At 42.9% G+C, this 18,042-nt stretch overlaps 1 protein-coding gene across 4 annotated transcripts; it reads right to left on the reverse strand.

The window, feature by feature from the left end:
• Positions 1 to 268: 268 nt before the first annotated feature.
• On the reverse strand, positions 269 to 16,353 carry PRP40C (pre-mRNA-processing protein 40C). Of its 4 annotated transcripts, XM_048672548.2 has the most exons (18): positions 15,874 to 16,353; positions 15,619 to 15,785; positions 15,269 to 15,525; positions 9,301 to 9,447; positions 8,992 to 9,186; positions 8,322 to 8,871; positions 8,093 to 8,232; positions 7,945 to 7,982; positions 6,956 to 7,034; positions 6,370 to 6,837; positions 5,982 to 6,065; positions 4,446 to 4,586; positions 4,210 to 4,316; positions 4,006 to 4,117; positions 1,893 to 2,036; positions 1,665 to 1,811; positions 1,239 to 1,361; positions 269 to 860 (listed from the first exon to the last, which is right to left on the reverse strand). In XM_048672548.2, the coding sequence occupies exons 3-18, from the start codon at positions 15,311 to 15,313 to the stop codon at positions 561 to 563; spliced, it is 2,820 nt and encodes a 939-aa protein (XP_048528505.2). In that variant the 5' UTR covers positions 15,314 to 15,525; positions 15,619 to 15,785; positions 15,874 to 16,353; the 3' UTR covers positions 269 to 560. The 4 variants fall into 4 exon arrangements, with proteins under 4 accessions (XP_048528505.2, XP_048528517.2, XP_048528499.2 ...); XM_048672560.2 differs by lacking the exons at positions 15,619 to 15,785; positions 15,874 to 16,353 and having other exon boundaries at positions 9,324 to 9,447; XM_048672542.2 differs by lacking the exons at positions 15,269 to 15,525; positions 15,619 to 15,785; positions 15,874 to 16,353 and adding an exon at positions 10,334 to 10,854.
• Between the last annotated feature and the right edge of the window lie 1,689 nt (positions 16,354 to 18,042).

The following is an 18,042-nucleotide window of genomic DNA, read 5'->3' on the forward strand; positions in this document are numbered from 1 at the left end:
TGAGGAATACAAACATGAGAATGAGATCATGGCCCATGGGTATTTCCTGAAGTTGGTGCATATTTCTTCTCTCTTCGTGTGGTTTTATGAATTCACGTGTGAAGTAAAATAAACAGTTTCCTCGTCGTTTTTGTTTTAAAACCCCTTACTGCTCTTGATCTATGCTTCGTTTGTTGCTTATGGTGCAGGTGCATGGTTACAGGTGAAGTCTGCTGGCTCAGGCTCCTTGGCAAGAGCAGGCCAACACTTTGCTTCAAGTGAAACGAAATGGCACATTAACATGGCATTATTTTGGGAAGACAACTCAATGTATTTCATCAACTTTAGAAACATTATTCTTTCAAAACCAAAAAAACTGAAGATATTCATATCACAACAGCCAACAATGTGACATGGCAGCATAAAATGGCACCAGGAAGGGGGTTACGGAACAGTTGAGCTCTTGCCATCAAAACTGGTGATGATAACTCAAGGCCATTTTGTTACACAGACAAGGGGTCCTGAACAACCCGACAAGAGGAATAACCAGGGAGGTACACAAGTGGATGTATTTCTAAAAGTTACCTCCGCCTCGGCGGATCAGAGGACCTGCGTTGTTGTTGTCGTTGTTGTTGTCTGGCATTGGTATCCGGTTTCTCCGTGTCCGGCTGTTTGAGCTTTCTCACCATATCATCCGCATATCGTCGCCACATTGACTCTCGATCTTTGCTTGCCACTTTGCTGTACCTTGGATCAGATCTTAGAAGGTCTTTTGCTTCGCTCCAAGAGATAACCACAGTCTTTCCTCCTTCCGTCGTCCGAGTTGCTGCGTCTGGGGCAATCGCCTCAGACAGAAGTGCCCTGAAGTCACGGCGACAACGCTGCGGGGAAGTTATAGGAACATCAGGTCAGGTCAAAAGCATACCATAATTTGAGCATGTAAGCTCAGATGATACATATCGCGGCCAAAATGCTGCCACGTCTGCTTAAACAAAGAGGATATATTGAAGTAGCAGTGACCCAAGCATTGAAGCTCAAACATAAATACATGAGATAATACCATCCATAAAGACTTCCATACAATAGTTCATGTGAATCTGCTGAATATTTTGGCAAATTCCTCTGTCAAAGAAAATGATTGGAACAGGCCAACAGACTCAGAGCCCAAGAAGCAGACACAATAAGCAAGCAGCTAGCATACCAGACAGTTAGAATTTTTATTACAGTAGCTACAAAGGACCACCATAGTAGGAATATACCTCATATAAGTCCTTGACATGTTCACGGAATAACTTCTCGGCCTCACCTTGGCCTAAGTCCGGATTTACAGCACGACCTTGCGGATCCTTCTCAAGTTTTGGTTTGGATTCAGTCCATGATGCCTATGGAACGAAAACAACATAGTTAATGTCAGTTTATATTTTGCAAAGAGGCAACATGCCAATAATCAAAAGTGAGTGTATCCTAATATATCAAAAGGAAGTCACTTAAGGAGCAAAAGAAACAGATCGGCTGAACGTAAAAAAAGTACTATGACAAGTTCTCCCTCTGTAACGAAATATAAGAGCATTTAGATCACCAAAGTAGTGGTGATCTAAATGCTCTTATATTTCTTTACAGGGGAAGTACTTAAGACCAAGAAGCATGTACAGTTAAATAAAGAATAAATAAGTCAACCAAATCACCTTTGGATCTTTTATAGTTTCAACAAGCAAAGCCTGATACGAAGACGTGGCATCTTTTCTTCGGATCTTCAATTTTACTCTCTCCATTTCCTGCTCTTCCCTTTCTTTCCTTTTGCGAGTTTCGCGTTCCCTCTCCCTTAATTTGGCCTAACAATGCATACCACAGTATGTGTGAAACCACACGCGATAAATAAAGCATCGTACAGTTCATCAGCTAAGTTGACATACTTGTTCATCCACTTTGGCCTTTGCAGCTTGCTCCACTTCCCGTTCAGCTGATTTAAGTTCTGCTATGTATTCATTAAAAGCATTCTCTCTCTCTTCGTGCTTTACAGCTTTGTACCTTGGATCACTCCGGAAATTTTCTTTCACCTGTATGCAGTAGTATGATCCATGAAAGAAATGACAGATCAAAATTACATAAAATTGACAGATCAAAATCACATACTCCTACAACACTATACAAGTTTGACCCAAGTAAACAATCGGCTGTTTTATGTGAAGTTCAGAAGGGAAGGGACTATTGTAGGGTCACAATTGGTTCACACCAGCTAAACACAGTGATGTCATGCCATGTCAATGTAAACGCCGGAAAGATGAAACCTGTCCATGTGAAGATATATGGCTAACGTATCAAACAGACGATCATACTTCGGTAAAGCACATCCAGATGATTACCGGTTAGTGGTAATGGTAACTAGAAAAAAGGCATCAAAATGACAACTTTAAATCACAAACTTTCACTAGACAATACGGCTCCCTATGTCAGAGCCTCAGAGGCAGCTGTTTGACTTGGTCTATTGGTAAGTTTCAACTTTCCAGAAGAAATGGGCAAATCGACAAGTTACACAAATGTGTTACTCCCTCCGGTCCTTTTTACTCCGCATATTAGAGTTGTATCAAGTCAAACTTTGTAAACTTTGACCAAATTTATATTAAAAAATATCAACATATACAATACCAAATATATATACTATGAATCTACATTTCATAATGAATCCAATAATATTAATTTGACAATATGAATGTTGATACTTTTTTCTAAAAATTTGGTCAAAGTAGAGATGCTTTGACTTTGGACAAAACTTATATGCAGACTAAAAAGGACCGGAGGGAGTACAAAATATCATGAGTACATAATAATTTAAGTTTCACAATAGGAGAACGAACCCATTACTGCTGTCAATATTAGAAGATAACAAAATGAAATAATCTCTCTTTAATCTAAAATTGATTCCTCATCCTGGATCCAACTAAAAAAATCCTGGATCCACGTCATTCCAAACATAGCCAACTACTGTCTCCACTGGAACTGTCGTGTCACTCCACTAACTTTCGCGTCTAATCATGTGCTAAACCCTCAAACCGCCGCTTCACACCATATTACCTATACCTCTCACTGTTCTTTTGTTTCACAAACGAGGAGCGATACTCAAATTTTCGTTGACGGTTCATCGATCTGCAGCTGCCATTTCTGTCAATATCGGAAGCCTTTGGGGTCGCGTGGGTAGGGTAGTACAGGGAAGAGCGTCCAAGCGGCGATAGACACAGAGAAAGCCGTGCACATCTGTGCCTGGTTGTAGATGCCTTCAGATGCAAAGCCTGACCCTGCTGCTGCTGGCGAGTAACCCAAGGAAGAAAGATGGGGTATATTGTGGAGATGGGCGGTTGTTCAAAAATGATGCATTGTTAAACATTACTCCCTCCTTCCCATAACATAGGACGTTTTTTTATACTAGTGTAGTTTCAAAAAACGTCTTACATTATGGGACGCAGGGACTACTATTTGGTTTCTGCCAGAATTCATCACATCTTGATGAAGCAATTTTCTAGCCCCCAACCAACATTCCCTTTATGAGGGACTGATTGAGCCTATGCAGTGTTCGCCGTACAGCCTTATTGATTGTGTTCAAGTCATATTTAATCCAAATATGTGAACATGTACTGTGCAACTTATGAGCAAATGCTTTGATTTAGGCATATTATTATTATAACATACCCATCTCTCAAATTGCTTACTGACCAGTCGCTGCCTCAAGGAAAACACGGGAATAAGACTATCTTCACACAGAGAAGAAAGATAATAATATAGACTATCTTCATCACCATAACGTATTTTTTTTCTTAGTGTGGTAAAAGAAGAAAAAATGATGAGAGCACAAAATAACTGACTTCTTTTATTGCAATACAAATACAAATGTCTATACTAATATGTAAGTGCACGTAACAGAATATCATCACAAGGCAGATTATCATATTATCTTTACATAAATCAGATGTGCCTTCTTTGTTATTTAATCTTGACACGAGATATGTAGTGAAATGAGTACAAGGAACTTACTTTGGTCCAACGGCTAGTTGGGATTATATCTTTACATTCTCGAAGCATTGATTTGAAGTCAGTTATGACAGCATTTCGCGCTGATTGAACTTTCTCTTCAAGAGCCCTCACCCTGCTCAAACATTTGAAAATGTGTCAAGTAAATGTTGATAACCCAATGGTTTGATTTGAAAGATGAAACTGAAATTCAATAGGCGGCCATACTTCTCCTTGAAAAGAGCCTCCCTTTCTTTTTTATCCAAGGCTACAAATCTTGGGTCAGCACCCCATTTTCTTTCGAAATCCTGGTAACCTGGTTTTGAATCGATGCCCTGCAATGTATGTATTAAGGCATGACATTCAAGAAAGCAGCAGTTGCAAAAATAAGCAGCCATCGGATGCCCTAATTTAAAGGAAAACCTCAAGTAACTTGTAAAATGAATTAATAGCAATTAGTGAACCTCAGATGCTTCTTCTAATAGCTGTTTATATGCCTCAACGGCAGCCTTCTGAGCAGCTCTCTTCTCTTTTCGTTCCTCGTCAGCACGTGTCCGAACAAAGTGGTCAAATATAGCCCGTCTAGTCGAGTGACTTGGAATAGCCTGTAGTGGGGCAATCTAAAGTTAGTATCATTTGAATATAGAATTACTGCTGTAAAGCTAATAGTAGCAGCAGGCAAACCAAAAGAAAATATATTGTACTCCCTCCGTTCCATAATTCTTGTCGAACTAAAATATGACAAGAATTATGGAACAGAGGGAGCGCCTTACTACAGTAATAAGCATTATAAAGTAAGTTTCATGTATTTCATGTATGCCAAGTAATCAGTACTTCTACTTAAGCAGGAAGAAATACAATTTAGGGCCTACTTTGGAAAAGGGCAAATTTAGTGTTCTGAACATACAGTGTAGCAATCAGCTAATCATAATTGTTGTACTCCAACATGAGGTTTTGCTTGGAGCCTTGGATACAAATACAACATAACCAGGATTAGAAAAACAGAGCATAAATGGGCAGTTTGGCATTTGCTATGCTGTGCAGCATTGAGCTCCTGAATTTAGTTACTTATGCAGAATCTTTCCTGATTCGAGTAAACTTATTGTTATGGCTCTAAAGAAGAGGTTACCACAACCAAAAGTAGTAACACAGAAGCTACTTAAAGATAAACCAGAACCACAAGCACACAGAACACAGATTCTCTGAATGAGTAATCGCTGTAATTTGAACACAGATCACAATGAACTAGGTTCGTCAGTTTTTTTCCAGTTCGAAGGACAGGAGTTAGCCTTGAACAGCAGATACTCATAAGGACACTTTAGAGTTTACCTTTAACTGCAATCACAGTAAATCTACAGACATAACCACCAATTACAGTATCAATTCAATTACAGAAAGAAGGCACTGACTTTGCATCATTGAAACTTGAACCAAGTTGGATAGCTACGGTTATTTATTTTGATAGGATTAGGAAACTATATCACTGCCTTGAAAGGGAACACCTGGTGCAGAAGGAACAAAGAAACAAAAAGATCCTTGAGATCATTGGTCAGCATTCACTTTGTTATCCTTGTGACAAATGATAAGTCAAGATATGTTCAGGCTCGCTCTGGCCTTCGGCCAAGAATAAACAGAAAAGCATATAAACGGTTAGGTGTAATGTTATTCTCAGTATTCAGTCATGCAGAAAATCCAACAGTCCATTTAGAAGTTTCTAGTATTTCAATGAAAACCATCTGAATCAAAACTTCTCTTTGTGCGCTATGCGGGAGCTCTCCTCTTTCATACTACTATAGCACTCGGCAATCATAACTCTACACATAAACTACTTGGAAGAAAGATAATGCACCCATACAAGTAGAAATCAACTATGAAAAATTCTACATGGAGAGGAAGTGTCCCTGTTGGCCACAAATGATACTATGGAAGCAGGAGTACGGTCACAAACTTGGCAAACCATAAAGATCTCATGAAAGGCTATAATGACCAATTTCACAAACCTTAAATCGTGAATCGAATACTATTTTTGGCAGTTCCTTCTCCCACTTTGAAAATGGTGCTACTCCTCGTTCCTTTAGCATTTTCTGTGAAAGTTTAAAATGAACCCATGTCATGTTATTACTTCACAGCACCAACAAAAATCAGCAAATTTCATAAATAAACAATTTGCATTCAGTTATCTTGGTTCCGAATAACATAAAGTAGACAAAATTTCGCCTTGCCAAAAAAACCATGAAATAGCATATGGTTACATAATACAAACGAATTGAAAAGGCATCAAAGTTCATTGTCTTAAACTAGCATTTCAGGGAAAACCAAATCTTGTGGAGGAGAAAAAAGCTCCCTCGACATCTATTCTGAAATTCAAAATAACATCATGAAAATTACCTTAAACTCACGAATACAATCCTCTTTACTTGGTCCATGTTCCTCATCATCTGAATCTGAAGAGGAATCTGACATATTTTCATTGCCATTGTTATCCTTTGATTTCTCACCATTTTTTGAACCTTGCTGTTCCTTAGGTGCACCATCAGCTGGTTTAGATCCATTCAACTCGGATGCACTAGATGATGGAGTAGCAAGAGGAGAGGACACACTGAAAGCACCAGCGTCCTGCAATTTCTTCTTTATCAAATCCAAAGCAGAAGGCGATGCAGGGGCAACTGTTTGCCGAAGTGGCAACGAATCACGGCCACCTGTCTGTAAGGCAGGAGTACTTATTTCACCACTCGCCTCTCCCTTATTTGCTACTGTGCCAGCATCCTGCAGTGAAGTTGAACTTCCTTTCAAGTTGCCAGAATCAGCATTCTTGTTGAGTTCAGCCACCTCCGGCGGAAGTTGCCAGCTGCTAACCTGTTCAGCATCAGAATTAAGCCATATACTATAACAAATTCATGCGATACTGAAAGGCTACCCCACCAACCCAATGTAGTATATGTGCTGAGCTTCAAAACCATCATCAAGCACATACCTTTTGTTTATTGTCATAGTAATATTTCTTTCCATCACTTGTAGTTACTATGCTCCAGTCTGTGCCAGCAATTTTGTCCCTGACAAAGTGACAAAATGTAAGGTCCATGAAACACTATTTGTGGGCATGCACAGAAAAACAAATTGGCATGTTTATTCAGGTGAAGAGCAAAAGACCAAAGTGGATAAAGACATTCATAACAATGGCAGCTTCCAGAAATTTACATGCATGTTTGGAACACACTAGAAAGCCACTCAATTATTACAGCAGTCTGCACAAATTCATATATTCCTTGCAGGGCCTACATAGGGTTGGTCCTGACATGCAAAAGTGCATTTATGATAATATCTTAGATGGGTAGTATGGTACGAGCCATGGACAGGGGTGCATGGAAGCTTTGCTATCCATGTGCCAGAACCATGAGTTGGTTGCGAGATCTTATGGGTTTCACCTCTAGCCTACCCCCACTTGTTTGGGACTAAAGGCTTTGTTGTTGTTGTTGTTGTTGTTGTTGTTGTTGTTGTTGTTGGGTAGTATGTTACCAATCTAGATGGACAGGAAAAGTTGTTCAACAACATCTCAAACATTGATATTTCGCTGTATAATACTGCAATCATATTGAGCTGGAATACAACAAATAGAACATGTGAAATCATGCCAGATAATACAAGAAAACTAAAATATCCTGCCTTGTGGCGCCAATATCAAAATGTAACCAAGAGCAGGCTGGTCTTTTACACTACTCATAATTGCATTTTGTGGTTTATACTTTATACTATTTACCGATCGTCCCACATTTAACAAGACCTTATAATTAGTTGCTGTGCACATTATCATCCACAGGAAATTGTAGGTACAAGATGTTTTGTAAAACGCCTAAGAGTATAGAAGTGGGTCTGATCAAATTCAAGAAGGTTCTTACAACCCTCATATGCCAACATAAATTAGCCAAAGTAGCACAGGGTAAAATGAGCAGTTGCACGACATACCAAGAAGCTGGAACTGGTTGAGCTGCAACCTTCTCGAGCTATAGCAGAACAGGAAAAATGAGTTAGTTACATTGTGGTGCTAAATTGCCATGTCACAGACTAGAATGAAGTTATATTACTTGATAAAGCTATTCTTCGGTGCAACTACCTCCCCCTTATAACCAGGTGGTCTTTGATAAGTTGATTCCCCTGTCAAGGCATTGTAATAATATAAAACACCGGCTTCTGTTTTGTGTGCAGACCATGCATCTGAATCCTGAACTCCGGCCATACTTCTGTCCTCCAGCCCTTCAGCATTACACATAAATCATAAGAACTGGAGAATTAACAGGAACACCAAGACTCAACACGAACATCAGCTCCAGTAAAAAGAATACCTGTTGGATGTTGTTCAACTGAAGTATGAATGGACTGCACAGATCCTGGATTTACGGATGGTTGTTCTTTGGGATCACCAGTTGTAATGCCTGGTGGTTGGATGTTGGGCAAGGATGTAGTCACAGAAGAAGTTCCAACCATTGGTGTACCAAGAGGTCCAAGAGAGCCCGGTGGATATGAATGGAAGGGAGCCTGCTGAAAGCCAGTAGGTTGTGGAGGATATCCCCATAAAGGTTGAGGTGGATTACCAGGCGCTGAAGGATAGGATGGGGCTGAAGGATAGGATGGATAAAACTGTTGCTGAGTTGCCCGTGGAACAGCACCTGGTGCAGCACCTGATGGTGATGTTTGAGGCAAAGATGGGGCTGGACCTGTAGGCCTCTGAAGGAGGCTTGGTGGAGTTGACAAGTTTGAAGGACGTTGTCCAGGTGCAGAACCCCCAACAGCCCCAAATCCCTCAGGACGAGGTGGCAGTGACTGCACTGTATGGGGACTTACCTCTGGGGCACTTGGGGCATCCGACTTGGAAGCACCAACATCCAGGTTACCCTGTAATAATTCAAAAAAAATATTAGTGCCTCATTGACAAGATTCAAGCATATGGCAGCAAGCCAATCGAAGCATGCAGTGCTAAAAAAAAGCTGGAGGGCTCGGGGGTCAGGACTGTGCCTGTTGTGGGTTTGCACCATAAAGAATATTGGGCATCCTGGGTGGCACTGGAAATGGCAACCGAATAGATGCAGGAGGATTTGGTGCCATAGGTCCAGGGAATGGTGCACCTGGGCGAGGCAATTGCCCAGGAGCAGGAGGTTGCAAGGATGCTGGTGGAGCAAACATAGGGACTTGGACAGCATGGTTTGTCCTCTGAAAGAAAAGGTGGCATTAAGTGTTAGTGCGTTACAGAAGAGGATCGGTTCATTAAAAACTAATAACAAGAACAATAGTAATGCTAGTAATAATAAAGCCATGAGAAATTACAGTGTCAAGTTGAAACTGCTGACCAGTAGGCAGGCTAGCATTGGCATGTGAGACTACATTATATGAGAAAGAAGGCCTGTTCCCAAAATACTGCCGTGGAGCTGGTGGCTGGAGAGCCGCTGGAGGCATTGGACGAGCCATCAGAGCCTGGAAAGGAAGAATGGTAAGAATACTAGTTATGATAATCTAACTTGAACATCGTTGAGTTGTTTTGCAGCGATCATAAATATAGGTGTCAATAGTCAAATTTCTTTTACTCCTTTATTAAATGTTGCAGAAGCAGGATGCAAAGCCATGTACGTTTAGTTCCATTAAGAATTTTCAGTTGACTAATCATGAAGGCTACAGAAATGAAACATGCAGCAGGTTTATTACTGATTGAATAGGCTTCTAGGCATTCATATGAAAATTTCAGAATTCTTTATGCAAAGGTTCACGTCAGACGTCCGTGGACCGTGATAGAGAAAGGTAACCTATCTGTGTTTTCTGTCAGATGAAAAATCAAGCCAAAGAATGTTTTACCAAATGAAGGTCAAAAACAGTGCAGCAGGCATAACAACAAAGTTTCAAGATAATTGCAACATAGTAACATACACCTAAAAGAACAATTTATTTGACAAAAGCATGAACTAGGCATTCATGTTGAAGCTAACAGAAACAAACAAATTATCGTTTTTTTACCGGAGTGATATATGAACCTCTTGGCAGGAGGACTAAAGTAGGATTATATATCAGTTTGAAATTACTAAGTTCAGAGTGTCCCTACATAAACAATACAAGGGACAGGCTTCTGCAATCAAAAATTGCATCATATATCTGCGGCTCAGCACCTATCATCAGAACTAAGTCACTAACCAAAATATATTCCCCGGCAATGCTAGCACCATGTATCCTTTGAACAAAGTTATAGCATTACCTATGCGGATCATACACCAAAATGCATGAGAGAAACAATTTTCTTAAATGAACGTCTGTTAATAGTTAGGTTATAAGCATATAAGCTGAAGAAAGGGATAGGATACTGATACTCTACCGGAGCGGAAGCTAGCTGCTGGTGGGCCAAACCGCTGCCCATATGCTGCGAGGGCGGCGCCCTGGGCAGAACGTTGTAAGAGAACGCGGGCGCCGGAGACGACGCCGGAGGCGCCATGTACGCCGGCGAGCCAGCGAACTGCGGCCGCGGCGGCGGCGGCCCTGGAGCGGCAGCCGAGGCAGGGGAAGCAGGCGGCGGTAGCACTGCGGCACTCGAGGTGGAGGTGGAGGTAGGAGTGGTAGCGGGCGGGGCATCCCCAGCTGCCACCTCTTCCACCGCTGGGGCCGCCGCAACGGCGCCAAGATCGGATGCTTCCTCTGGTTCCGCCACTGGGGCAGCTTCCTCAGCCCGAGATGGCTCATCCGGCTGCGGGTTGGCAGCGTCGGAGGCGACCACCTCCGGCGTCGCCATGGGAGTAGAGTGTGGCCTAGGGTTTTGTGAGGCGAACGGGGCCGGACGGGCGTCGCGAGAGAGAAGCAGCCAACGGATGAAGAGAAAATTAGACAGAGCGGAATCTTTGAATGGACCGTGGCTAATCAGGCTTGGGCTCGGCAGCACCTGAAAGGCCCACAATCTATGCGGTCCGTTTGGTTTTGTTTAAAAAAAACTAGGGTCCGTTTGGTTCGGGGGTTAGGTTTGAATGGGTGTGGATATCCCCGCCTCACAAGGGATAGCCTCCTTTTCCATACGGATCAACCGATTGATTAAATTAGTCGCGTCGTGAGCCATCGGATTCGTCCCTTCACAGATATTGGATCAGTCAATGCATGGCGCATCGCCCTCATCCCATCACCCCTAGCCGCATCGAAGCAAAAAAAAAAAAAAACAAGTCAGCGGCGCTCCATCGCAACCTGTCGCAACATCGACGAAAAGCCGGTGATGCTTCATTGCAGCGCCACACCGGCGTAACGGTGCTCCAATGCAACACCGACGGCTCGTCGTAGCTTCATCGCAGCGACGGAAGCCGGCGGTGCTTCATTGCACCTCCGACAACGAAGCGGTGGTGCTCCCATTGGTCACGGCATTAACAAGATCGAGCACTCCCTAACTCCGGCGGACATGCTCCCAACTCCACTACTCGGGGCTCACAGCACGCCTCCGCTCGCAGCAGGGTTGCGAAGGCAAAAAAGACGGAATCACGAGGCGAGGTGGAAGGAGATGGATTCATGATGGAAGAAAAAAATGTGAGGTGAGGACGAAGGTAGAATAAAAGGGAAAGGGAAAAGAATAAGGCGTATGTGCATTTGGGGCCCACGTGGGACAAACGTCGATAGGACGAGGTGATTTACGCGTTGTGTGGATCAGCTGGTTCATTTGAGCACTTTTCCTTTTCTGGTTGGTTGAGTAGGGTGATAGGTGGTTGGAGATAGCCAAGTATGTGTTTGGTTTTGATGGATGAGTGGTGGATAAAAAATGTGAAAATAGTAACTAGTGAACATTTGCCAATGAGAAACTGTTAGTGAACGCCCTACCTGCCACACGATCTTGATCCTACGGTGCAATTTGGATGACTTTTTTACACTCAAAATTAAAGAAATACCATTGCAGTTTTGCGAACCACCCAAGTTCTCTAAATACATTGAAACTGCCAGACTAACATTCGCAAATGCCATCTCTCGTGGCCAACGTTTATCAGATATGCCAACCCTAAAAGTTATGATGAGCTTTTCTTATTGAGGTTGTTATATTGCCATATAAGTGCATCGCCAAGGTGGACCCTCAAACCATCCGCATACGTCTGGGCCGCGTTGTCTGGACACGGTTTGCCATCCAATGCGGGTCTGTATAGGTCCACTGAGCGGTCTGGACGTACTTTTTTCGGCAAACCCGAGACAAACGTGGGGCCTTGCGAGAGTCCGGACATGAGCCACGCAGGACTCTGACACCCTCAGCCCACCCAAAAACCCTTCCGGACCCCGCGCCTCCATCCTCCTCATTTTCTCTTATTTCTTTTTTCTCCCCTACCTTCGTCGTCGCTCCACCACCCCGGCCTCTACGCCACACCCCTGCGGGAACTTTACGTCTTCGTCATCTCCAGCGTTCCAGTCAGGCTCTACCCCGCTTCTCCTAAGTCGTTGTTCAACTTCTCTCCTCCGACCGCCTCGCTAGGTACCATCCACTACTACTATACTCACCATGCCCCGACACTTGTTCGATGCATTGTTGAAGCTAGAAAATTTGTCCCTTCTTCTTTCAAGCAATGGAATCTGATTTGGAGTACATATACAAGAACTATGTTGAGTCGTCTGACGGCTCGTCCGACGAGGAGAACTACACAAATGAGACGGCGATGATGCAGGCGGTCTTGAAGACGTGGGGCGTGCGGAGGAGCATGTTAGAGAAGCTTCGTCTTTCATCTATCATTGATGATTTAGAAGCTTTGGCGGAGGTTAGACCTCTATCTGAGCATGAAATGGGGATCAAGAGTCATTTGAATGCATAGATAGCTAGGCTGTTGCGTGGAGAGGAACTCATATGGTACCAACTTGCTAACCCCCAATTTATCCTGAAAGGCGATTCGAATAGTAGATATTTCCATGACGCGGAGGAGCTTGTGCAGGTGTGAAGGGGGACCGGAGGGGGTGGCGGGCGGGGCGAGGGTTTTTGTGACATGGGGATGGTGAGGGTTTTCTTTTTTTTTTAATTGGATGGTGAGGGTTTTCTGTCCCACAAAGAGTTTCGGAGGCAACGGTTTGCTAGAGCCAACCGTGTGTGATTGACGTAACAGGCAAAATGAAAGTCATTACACACGGTTCCAATTTTGGGAACCGTGTGTCATTGAAGTACTACCTCCGTCCTGGTTTATTGCCCCCCTTTGTAATTTGTACCAAATTTTGATCAAATATTTAACTAACAAATGTTTATGCACATCACCAAAAATTATATCATTGAACACTATCACTATTGCAGGATGCTGCTAACGCGACACTACGATTAGAGACACTTCGACAAAACTATGTACAATGCAATAATCGCAAACGATGGTGTAAAAAAACCATCAAAAATGTGCAAAACATTTGCGATGGAGGATGCATCAAATACGGTTCAGATTGTAGTTGCATGTGCGATGCAGGGCTTACAGTTCAGCTCAATTAACTGTTTGCGATGAGGAGGAACAAAAGAAACGGATAGCCAGATAAAGATGTGTGCAATATACAACATACGGTTCACTCGGATAAACTGTTTGTGATTAGGCAACACAAAAAAAAAACTGTCAGCCAGATCAAGGTGTGTGCGATATACGTCATGCGGTTCAATCGGATGAACTGTTTGCGTCGAGACATGAGAACAAAAACGGTTCAAACTAACAAGATGTGTGTGATACGCGGCAAACAAGTCTGTAATCGGAAATGTGTGTGAAGACCGATAACAACGTAGATGATTACTGCTAACAAGCTATGTGTGTTGTGAGCAAACGATTGCTGGTATACAATTGTGAGTGATTGATGAAAACATCACCGACGGGTTCCATTGTTTAGTCCGTGTGCGATGTGATTTTCTCTGTCCGCACAACATCTATGCTCTATCTACAGAGCATCAACATATATACTTAAAAATACAGTATTGCATAACCAAATTAAGCATACAACTAAATCATTGTTAGCGCGCTTTGCCGCGCCCATGCATTTCTTCGGTATAATGGTAGGAAATTCGTAAATATATGATGAAATGAAATATGGATGTTAAATACTCTCTTCGTCCATAATATAAGACATTATTACATTCAATATGCTAATATAAGGCGCTATTACATACAATATGCAAGCATATTGAATGTAATAACGTCTTATTTTATGGAACTGAGGGAGTACAACAAAATAAGTTGCTTGGGTTTAAGGACAACAAACTGAATATTCAGGTTAGCAAAACAGAGCACCGGCACTTGTTTTAGCAGCGTAATGTGTGTACTGCAGTTGCAAGATCAGACACAAAAATCTTATTCTAACCAGCTGCAAGTTTTAGCAACAGCATCAGGTTGTAAGGTAAAAATACAGCTCTAAAGTTGATGTACAATCAGCCTTAAACTGAAATCATAAACACCCATCAACTTGTTTGATCTTCGTTTTCCCTATTTTTTAGCCTAGCTCGTTGTTCTTGCCCATCATACGAAACACTTGGTTCTTGATTTCACATCTTATTGGCAGTTTATCAACTCATCATTTGATAACCCTAGTCCTCGCTGATGCACTGATTTGTTTTGTTTCATAATCTGTAGTAATAAATATATTATAAAGGGATGATAAATTGGTGAAAGTATAGTTTTATCTATTGTATACCAGCAATTATATTGAGCAGCAGACCATTACAAACCATTATATCAAGTAAAAAAATTGTTTTAAAGGTTTAATAATACTATCAGCCAAAAAACATGTAATCATGAAATGCAGATTAGCAATAAGTGCTTGTCATCAAAACATCAGGAGAAGTATACAAAAAGAAAGGAAAAACAATTCCATGCTTTTGAAATTTGAATAAATAGGTTGATTTTTCCAGTTCTTGTAAGTTCACAGCAAAGAACAAATATGTATGTCATCAAAGGGACCATGACATTACTACACCATCTAGGAAAAGTCATTATTACCCGTCTTTACAAATGTTAGATTAACCCTCACTATTTTAAGAGAAAACCTTCACTGCGTGATCTCGATTATATCAGTATGAGTATTGTTTTTTATCCCGTACTTTGCATAATTTGTCCAACTAAATGTTGCATTTGTGTGACCTTGTAAGATTAGCAGGATAGTAATTGATAATACTATTTCACAAAATAAGAGACATAGTTAAGTTTACAGTCTAAATATTGAACAATAAAAAGGCGAGACAACAAAAGATACTGCTTTTACTTTATAACCTGAAGCACCACAAAGGGAAACATCACAAAAGTTTCTAGAAGTTATACTTCTACAACATCATAACCTGAAGGCAAGTATGTACCTGAGATAATCGATTGAACGCAAAGATCCATTTTACTTGGAGCATGCTGGAAATCAGATCAACAAATAGAGAATTATAGAAGAAAATTAAAAGCCGCTATCCACCAGAGATTCAAAACTGAAGAATTCCTCAAATGTCGTAGTAATAAACTGTCCAGCAGCCATCGGAGATTAAAGTAAAGAAATCCCAAATCAATATGCCAAAACCAGCCTCCAAGTTTTACCCAAATTAGTTGACCAAATCAGTATGAACACCGCCTGCACAAAATATTGATTGGGGGATATTAGAACATGTAATCATTTGGTGGAAGGACTCGTACATGAAAGAAACAAATGTGGATAGAGGGTAACCTTGCCATGAACCATGCTACTAGAGGTTCAGCTGCTGGAGTAGGAAGGTTGCAGATTCTTGTACAGAGGAAAATACAAAGTCACACTTGTATTAAGCGTCGCCGGTGCGTGACACATCATGAATGGATCCAGAAACTGAAGATTGGTTACCCAGCAGATCGAAACTCCTGCAGGAACGTGGTACAACCAAAACCACATCAAATCGGGATGACTTCAGGAGGGCCATGCTACTCGCTGAATATTAAGTGCTCACACCTGAAACCGGATCCAGAAACTGAAGAGTAAGCGCTCGCACCTTAAACCAGCAGATCAGGTTCACCATAGAACGAACAGATGGGAACATACAGAACGCAAGATCGGGAAGGAAGAGAAGAAATCAACATCAAACTGATAGATGGGGAACATGCAATTAAGGTGGCTGGAAGGGTCAGAGGCACGATATCATCCGGATTAGGAGCAGGCGGATCAAGACGATGAGCTTCGTGAGGCGGGGGTCGGCCGGAGGTAGACATCTGCGGGTGGCGGCATGGCACCGTCCAACCTTTCTACCTCATAGGTGGATCAACTGGCTCCTCGGAGGCCACTTCTGGTGGCGCTGTAGCCGGACAAGTGCCGTGTTGCCGTCGGCGGCGTCGCTAGAGGGTAGGGAAGAGGAACGACCTGAATCAATTGCGGCTGCAGAAGGTCAGGAGGAGGGGAGGGGAGAGGATGGATCGGCAGGACAGTGGACTGATCAGATAGTTGGGCCGCGCGCACAGGCCCAATCAACCAGGACACACGGATTTTTCCACTGGAGTAGCATCCCCTAGGACAGTCGGGCCAGGAAACGGCAGACGTGGCGCACAAATCAGATCTGACAGCCAGAAACGTCCAGATCACGAAAACGGACGACCAAAAATGCTGATCGCTGGGAGAGCTTGGTTTAGGCTCGGTTTTACTGTCCTTAATTATACAAGTGACTACACATATAACATTTCCACACACCAAAGTAAGCAATTACATGCATACTAAAGTAGGAGAAATGAGGATCTAATCATCTACTTATTGCTGTGACGACGCTTGCCATTGCTCTGCTTCCGGCTGGATCACTGGCTATTTTGGGGAAGGAGGCACTTCCTCATGTCAATGATCCGCCTGTACATGTCGTAGCTCGTGTACGCCTCCTTGGCCGCATACACGATGTGAGCTTTGTCGAGTTTCTCCATCCAGGCCGAGTGCCAGACACGCTTGTCCTTGTTGCATGAATCATTCATGTCTCTGTAGTAGGGGTCGATGATGGCCTCGGCGAGGTGAACCAGTGAGTCCTTCTCATGCTCCTTGCTGCCTTATATCTTATATTGGCCCTAGATGTCAACAAGATTTTGGCAGGCGATGCTCGAATTCTCGAGCGCCTTTACATCGTTGGTGATGTTCACCGTAGCAAATATATAGTGAGGGCTTTTGACAAACCTAGCGATGTGCTCGCAAGACCTTGTAGCCAGGCAGTAGTGGTAGATGAGGACATGGTGGCGCACGCACATCTTGGCGGGTGTACTCGAGGTCGAGCCCGACCACCTTGTACTTCTCCTCGGCAAGCAACAGCTCCATGATGTGGATGGAGTGCTCCACCCAGACCGGGTCGTTGGTGTACACCACCGAGAGGTCCATGAACCTTCTGTGGGTGTCCACCATGGCACGCATGGTGAACTGCTGCTCGTCGTCGGCAGCCGCTCGGAGCGCCATTGGAGCCGCACAGGATACCCTCTAAGAATTTCTCGTGGTGGGTGTGCTTCTTGCAATGGTGGGGCGCGATCGAAAGGTTGGCCGCTGTAATAAATGGGGGCCGGCTGGCCTATAATCGTCACGTCTTGTCACAGTGTTCATAGCGGAGGATTCCAGTGCATGCTTGATAACACCGCACCGCACGCGTGGGCTCGAAGAGGCGCCAAATGTATCGTCGGTGAGCCTGTTCCCGCGCTACCGCACAGTTTACAGCAAAAGGTTCCCGCCCGACTAGTTTGGCCACGCGTCGGCTAGAAGAGGGACGAATCATGGGCATTTATTGGCAAAAAGCTTTGTAAAAATGAAGTGTATGGAATGACTTCGGTCATAATTTTACCCATAGGTGATAAGGTCAAAGGTACACAGAAGGGTGATGATGGACACTTGGAGTGCGATAATTAATTCTGCGCTCTACAGGGCACACGGTGAAAGTGAAGGAAATATGCCCTAGAGGCAATAATAAAGTTGTTATTTATATTTCCTTATATCATGATAAATGTTTATTATTCATGCTAGAATTGTATTAACCAGAAACTTAGTACATGTGTGAATACATAGACAAACAGAGTGTCACTAGTATGCCTGTACTTGACTAGCTCGTTAGTCAAAGATGGTTAAGTTTTCTAGCCATAGACAAGAGTTGTCATTTGATGAACGGGATCA

Source organism: Triticum urartu, chromosome 1A, assembly GCF_056163025.1.
Source record: "Triticum urartu cultivar PI428250 chromosome 1A, HENAU_Tu73, whole genome shotgun sequence".
NCBI lineage: Eukaryota > Viridiplantae > Streptophyta > Magnoliopsida > Poales > Poaceae > Triticum > Triticum urartu.

What these genes read in the sequence shown, in the direction of transcription:
- PRP40C (XM_048672542.2), bottom strand. Translation starts at nt 10,744, where the DNA reads ATGGCGACGCCGGAGGTGGTCGCCTCCGACGCTGCCAACCCGCAGCCG. An exon ending in CAACCAGTTCCAGCTTCTTG is followed by an intron (nt 7,035 to 7,944) that starts GTATGTCGTGCA and finishes TCACTTTGTCAG; the next exon opens with GGACAAAATTGCTGGCACAG. An exon ending in ATTGTATTCGTGAGTTTAAG is followed by an intron (nt 6,066 to 6,369) that starts GTAATTTTCATG and finishes AAACTTTCACAG; the next exon opens with AAAATGCTAAAGGAACGAGG.